Source organism: Fragaria vesca, linkage group LG3 (genome assembly GCF_000184155.1).
Source record: "Fragaria vesca subsp. vesca linkage group LG3, FraVesHawaii_1.0, whole genome shotgun sequence".
Classification (NCBI taxonomy): domain Eukaryota; kingdom Viridiplantae; phylum Streptophyta; class Magnoliopsida; order Rosales; family Rosaceae; genus Fragaria; species Fragaria vesca.
Window position 1 is genome coordinate 19,992,678 of NC_020493.1, and position 7,082 is coordinate 19,999,759.

The 7,082-nt window shown below is 39.4% G+C and overlaps 1 protein-coding gene across 1 annotated transcript; it reads right to left on the reverse strand.

Moving 5' to 3' along the window:
• Positions 1 to 4,640: 4,640 nt before the first annotated feature.
• LOC101310097 (auxin-induced protein 5NG4-like) lies at positions 4,641 to 6,798 on the reverse strand. The gene is made up of 6 exons (XM_004294649.1): positions 6,482 to 6,798; positions 6,199 to 6,261; positions 5,987 to 6,103; positions 5,412 to 5,817; positions 5,158 to 5,309; positions 4,641 to 5,030 (listed from the first exon to the last, which is right to left on the reverse strand). Exons 1-6 carry the CDS (start codon positions 6,685 to 6,687, stop codon positions 4,832 to 4,834), a joined length of 1,143 nt encoding a protein of 380 aa, XP_004294697.1. The 5' UTR covers positions 6,688 to 6,798; the 3' UTR covers positions 4,641 to 4,831.
• Between the last annotated feature and the right edge of the window lie 284 nt (positions 6,799 to 7,082).

The following is a 7,082-nucleotide window of genomic DNA, read 5'->3' on the forward strand; positions in this document are numbered from 1 at the left end:
GAATTTTTGCAAGCTAGCAACATAAAATCATCATTGTAATTCAGATAAACATTGATTAGTGTTAGATTGCTCCATTTCACACGTATCAAGCAAGTAGTATCACTCAGGTACTGTCTCCTTCCCAATTGAGCAGCACCATTGTTCATTGTTCATTCAACTTTTGTTCACCTTCTTTATAATAACAAACAGGAGAAAGAAGTAGCATCATCATCTTTACCAATGAACAACCAGTTGGAGAAAATGAAAAAGGAGTAATGTTGATGGACAACTCTTACTTTTGTGGCTTTTATGATAGCTTCTGCGGGTATACACATTTTTTGTAAATATTATCACTCTTCAGCGGCAGTGCACCAGGAAGAAGTGATGGTTTGAACTATTTTTTGTCACAATGGTAATGCAGTGCACCTACATTGGGTTGTAGGGCAGCAGCCTACATCTATTTCTTGTAGTCCATGTAAATATGCTACTATTACAAATGTTCAACGATCAACGAATCACATACGATTCTTCCCGCGGCAGCGCGCGGGCAATTTGCCTAGTATATATATATTTTTGCTACTGCCCAGGTGCCTTTGGCCAATAGTGGGTTTTTGAAATATTGAGTATTTTTTTTAAAAAATTTATTTATGTTAATATTAAATGTGATATTAATAATTTTTAATGATTAAATTTATTAAAAATAAATAGCACTAAGGTGACGAAAGTTAAACTTTCGTGGCCATAGCCGGATGAAAGAATTGTCAGCAAACTGACCGTTTTCGTAGTGTTTGTGTTTTGATAACGACAAATTTCGTCACCTTAGCTGGTTACACTACGTCACAATAGATCATAGACCACGAATTATATTTTGTTGCTTAAGTACTATGGCGACGAAACATTTTTCGTCAGCTAACCAACTTGGCGATGAAATAACTTTCGTTAGCTAACCAACCTGGCGACGAAATTGTTTTCGTCATCTAAGTAACTTGGCGACGAAAAAGTTTTCGTCAGCTAAGTAATGACTAAGATGACGAAATACATATTTTCGTCACCTAAGTGCTCACACCACCGCCCTTAGGTGATGAACCTTAGGTGACGAAATTTTCATCGTTTTAGTGCTTACATGACGACAAAAGCCCCTAGGTGACGAAAATATTTTGTCACATAAGAACTTTTTTCTAGTAGTGGTATTTCCAGCTCCTACACCACATGCCTTCTTGCAAGCTCTTTCATGTATTTTGTTTATCTGTCATGCTACCAAATCCACGCCAAGTTACTGCCAACCTATCACGAGAAGCATGCCACTGCAGCAACTGCAAGGAGACTTGGGGAAACCACGCACAGAGCTTCTTGAAGCTTTGGGCTCAGTCCTTGAACTTAGAGGGGTAAAAATAGAGGAGATCAAGCCAATTTACCAATCCTAGTTGCCTCTATTCAAAATGACCCTAACAATATGATTTATTTATAAGTCGTTAATTTTCCTTATTTGCTTGCATTTGAAATTCTTTGCTTTTAGTAAACTCCTGAACTATGTTTCTTTAGGAGATCCTACAATCTTATTTTTGTGATTTTAAACGAAGTTTCCTGAACTACCCTATTCGCAGGATTCTTTTATGATTTCGATCTTATATGAATTAAGTAATTCCCTGAACTAAATTTTCAACGCAGGAATTACCGGTATTTATCTTCAGTGATTTTGTGGTTCGAGTCTTTTAATTTAGATTTACTCATACGAGCTTTTATTATTATGGAGTTGTCGTTTTGTAGTAAGTTCTTTAGAGCGTGACCTTTATTTGACATCACAAGTTATGTAAACCTCGGAATGTAATATTTGACTCAAAGGGTTGGGTCCATATAGACAGTTCAAAATTTGGATTGGCGTTTTAGATAAACAGAAATGATTTACAGAAATTTGGAATTTTGTGTGGTTATCTTGCCTCGAAATTGGATTTTTATTTATCCAAAATTCGGGGCGTGACAGTTTGGTATCAAAGCTTAGGTCTTACTTATTTGGTGATAATTAGTACTTCAGAGTGATGACCCGACTGCAGTGAACTACGTACTATCATATACTCTTTGGTACTGATATGTCATTTGGTATGTGCAAGGGTTAGGTGTCGCCTCCAAGTCATCAGTTTGTGAGAGTAGGGATTACTCTGTTAGTGAGATCTAGAAACTTTGTGAACCACCTTGAGTTAGTGTCTTGGTTAATGCAAGTGTGTATCGGACTTATACTTTGGTTTAAGTTTTATGCATGTGTTAACCAAGGTTTACTTGCTTTTTAGGTTATGGATCCTCAAAGAGGCAGAGCTAGGGGCCGAGGTAGGGCCAGAGGAACTGGCAGGGCTAGAGGCAGAGGCAGAGCTCGACCTTTGGACGAGTTCTATGAGGAGGAGTTGGAGTTAGAGCCACAGGCGCCAGTAGTTATAGATGATGGTCTACGTCTGGCTAGGATGGTTTAGGGGATTCTTAAGTTGGGAGCTCCTACATTTCTTAGGGGTACAGACTACCTGGTAGCTGATCATTAGATCCACGACATCAAGACTTACATGACCTTGATCACTTGCTCAGAGTTTGAGAAGAGGTGGATTGCCACGTTTCTTCTCAAGGATGAGGCACGAGTATGGTGAAGCGGGGTAGAGAGAGCTAGAGATGTGTCCACCTTTACTTGAGATGGGTTTGTACAACTCTTTCGGGAGACATACTTTCCAGATACTGTGAGGGAGCAGTTGGAGCTCGAGTTCTTAGCTCTAAAGCAAGGCCAGATGACTGTCAGGGAGTATGAGGCCCGGTTTTCTCAGTTGTATCGATTTGCTAGAGAGATGGATGCAGTAGCCTTGGCACGGAAGTTCATACGGGGTTTGAGGCATGAGCTCATGAATGTTGTGACTTTCCACCGATTTGCTAGGCAGTTGAGAGTGCCTTATCAGTTGAGCAGGATGTTACCATGTATGAGGCAGAGAGACTAAGGGATGTACATGGGAAGGGGAAGGCCATTGCAGGGGCAGCGGCTCTGAGGGTCATCATGGTGTGTTTGGGAAGAGACAGCAGACTAATTAGCAGGCTCCAGCTACAGTGTCAGCTGCACCTATTGGACAGGTAGAGCCTTTGAGATGCTACCGTTGCGATGGGTTGGGACATCCTTAGAAGGAGTGCAAGAAGCGAAGGACTCAGGCTTGCTACAGTTATGGGCAAGCGGGGCACCTTCCTAGAGAGTGTACTCAACCTCAGGAGGGCAGGCAGGGGTACCAGCAGAGACAGTCGCCTTCGACCTAGTAGTATTAAGGTGAGTTAATCATTTCTCTTTTGTTAGGTTGCGTTGGTTGGTGTCATGTCGTTTGTGCCTTATGGATGTAGTTAAACTTGTGTATTCGACTTTCTGTGTGGAAATTCTTTGTTTTTATTGTTTTACGCACATTGGTATCATGATTTGAATTTATGCATGGGTTGGGTGAGGTTGGTCGTAGTGGGATGGTTGTTTTGGAATAGTTGAGCACTTATTTAGTGGTGATATACATATGTTGTTTTCGTATGAAGGAACTCGGTACGGTTCTGATGACTTCATGAATGTGACTCAGATAGAGTAAGATAAGCTAAGTTTTATACTTGGAGTGATTGATACTCCAAATGCATACAGCACAATGAGGGATCAGGTATCGGGGTGTTGGTACGTTCGTTGTTGATGTTAGTGCAGCACCTGTGGTGGAGTAGTGCGTTTAAATTTTGGCGACGAAATTTTTTTAAGGGGGGTTGATGTAATACCCCGGAAATTAGTTATTAATTTCTAATATTATGTTGGAAATTATTTAAGTTAGGAGTTATTCGAAATTGCCGTGAACGATCTGAAGCAGCGAACCGGTTCCATCGACCGCGCTCCAACTTCAGGATTGTCCCTTTAAAAATAGAGTAAAGGGTAAACAAGTAATTTTATGATAAAAATGGTCTGCCATCAGTTTTTTTCACGGATCTAACGGCTACGAATACCAAACTTGGGTCAGGATAAGAATGTAAGATATTGTTTTGAAGTTTTCTAAATGTGAGACATTGTTTTCTTAAAATTAGTTTCTTTGAAAGGTGAGACACTGTTTGGACATTTTTCTCTTTCGTTAGCAATGTTTAAGGCTTCTAAACAACCATCAATTGATCACAAACTTTTAAATAATAATTTTTTCATAAACTTTATTTTGGTTGATCAAGAATTAAAGAACATATTTAAGTATGGCTTTCCGCCTCCCTAGTTCTCAAATCCCAATTCTCTAGTTTCCTACCAAACCCTAGCAACCATGGCCCGGGCATCCAACCATGGGTTTGATGCTGATTTCAACGGCGCTACTATGGCGCTCGACGCCGATGCCAGGCTGGATTATCTCGGCCCCTGCCTGTCCACTGGTGGCCATTCAAATTTTTACCATATGAATACATTCATTTTATTGAAAAAAAAAAAAAAAGAGTAACATATATATATTGAGGAAAGTTGACAATAAATCATAGTGGAATCCGCATCATGCGGCATGAGACGAGCAAATTCTGCCACTTTAGTGTGTTTGTGCACTAACATTCGAGTAATGACAAGAACAACTGAATGAGCTCGCTAGTTAAAATAGCTAGAGTATTGTACGTCATGTATATAGTTATCATGTATTTTCCTAGATATGCTGTTTAATATCTCATTATTCTTCTTCATCTCAAAAAAATCTCATTATTCTTCTCATATATAGAAACTTTCGTACATCATAATAAGTGAACGCAAAAATAAAAGAGAATAAAAACAAAAGGGTCAGAGGCAACTATATATGGGGACCAAAGAGAAAAGAAAGGTCTCTCTAGAATGTTTTCTCTAAATTTTGGGGCTTCATTCCTTGGGGTTAGGTTGGGTGCTCTTTTGAATTTCAATGTCTTGTAAGCTAGCAGTGATATCTCCTGTAGTAGCTGTGCTACCCTTTATTGCTTGAGGAATTTTAAAGCTCTCAGCTTCTTTTTCTTTGTACTCCTTGTACTTGCCCCAGAGAACCGAGTAGAGTCCCATGACAATCAATACAGCACCCAGAACTCTGAAATTGAAACCACATATAGACAAGCTTGATCAAATTCATGATCAATGGAACATCAAAACAGATATAATTACGAAATTTAAAAAAAAATTAAATAAAAAAGACTTATGGCTAGAGTCCTACGTACCCTCCCAGATATATCTTCTCAGCAAGGATGAAAGAACCCATGACAGCAACAATGATCATCATAAGAGGGCTGAAAGCGGTGACAAAAACCGGACCTGTTTTCTGCATCACCAGCCCTTGAATGTAGTATGCAAGGCTCGATGAAACTATGCCCTGCCATGTATACATGCTCATTCGTTAATTAATAAACCTAGCTAGCTACTGTTGATGATTGATCGATGAAGTTAAATTTAATTACGTGATTCAGTTACATACAGCATATGCAGCAGCAAGAAGGTTCATGTCCCAACCAATGGTCCAAGCTGCCGGCTTGTGTTCCATGACGAAAGTAACCGCTATGGACTGGAGAGTGCCCAAGAAGCAGACGATTGCGGTGAGGGATAGAGGAGCCTGGTACCTCTTCTGTGTCACTGCCTGAATGATAAAGAAAGACGCCCAGGCAAAGGTGGCCAAGATGAGCAGAATGGATCCCTTGAGCCAGTCCTTGTCCTCATTATTAGTTGCACTAGAGGCATTATTGGTGTTGTTCGAGTGAGCCGACCAGGGAAAGCTAATGATGTTTCCTTTGTACAACGTCATCAACATGGCTCCGGCCACTGTCACTATAGTGCCTATCAGCTTCGCTTGACATCTAACCTTCTTCATCTCCAGCTTTTCCATCCTAATTGATTAGTTAAATATCATCAAGCATGTTAATATATGAGCTACAAATATATCTGGGATCTCTCTAGCTCTCTCACTCTCGTTCAAGCTAGAAAACTTAACTTGATCTCAAAGTACGTACGTTTGTAAAAGCATGCAGTTACTCAATCATCCATACATATATATACCTGCAAAGGACGGCCATGACAAATGTCATTGCTGGGAGCATGTTACTCATGGCACAAGAGAAGGTGGGGGATGTGAACTTCAGTCCGGCATAGTAGAAGTTTTGATCAATCACTGGCCTGTAAATCAAGTCAATAACCAATATGTTATTTTTTACCTTCAAGAAATCGATCAAGCATATCCGTTAGCGTGGGGAATTGTAAAGTATGCCTACCCAAGAAGACCCAGTACAAAAAGTTTCATGAAAACGGGAAATGTAATCTTGGGTCTTATTTTCCTGCAAAATCGATCATATATCAAAAAGCAATTAACAAATTGCATATTATTAAGGCAAAAATACGAGTGTTTATGAAGGCTATATACACAGAGGAAATAGATAACATGCAGTGATTTTTTATTCTCACTGTGTAACTTTGATTTCTTGGAATAAAGTGCCAAGTATAGCCCTAAAAAAAAAATAATAAATAAAAAATAACATGCAGTAGGTAGCTATATACCTCTCAAGAACAAGAGCAAATGGAGCAATAGCTGCAGTGGCGAAGGCGTGCCTGTAAACAACAAGCACATAGTGGCTCATTCCACGATTGAGCGAAACCTTAGTGATGATGTTCATTCCGGCATAGCCGAATTGCAGAGAAATCATAGCTATGTATGGCTTTGAACTCTGAATGAAACTTGAAAAGCAGCCGCCGTTTCCTTCCATTGTTACTTAACTAGCTAGCTAATTAGTTGGTTATGAAATACCAACTGAGAGAGCTAGTGAACCAAAGAAGATATTGAGGAAGAACACTTCAAGTTTACTTGTGTGTCTCCTAAGTGAATAATAGTAGCAGCTTACATATATATAAGCCCTCCTTGGGGGACCACCACTTGCATTTGATTAAATAAAAATAAGAGACTCTCATCATCAAACTCTTGATTATTAATTAGATGCGTGGGAGAAACAAAAATATATTGTGATTTTGTATGGCATCATGCAAATAATTAGTTAACGAGTTTGTTAGTTTATTTAACATCAACTTTATACTTTATGATTGAGAGATGGTAAGTATTGATCCCGTTATGATCGATGTTGTTATGTTGAGATGCTGGGTTCTT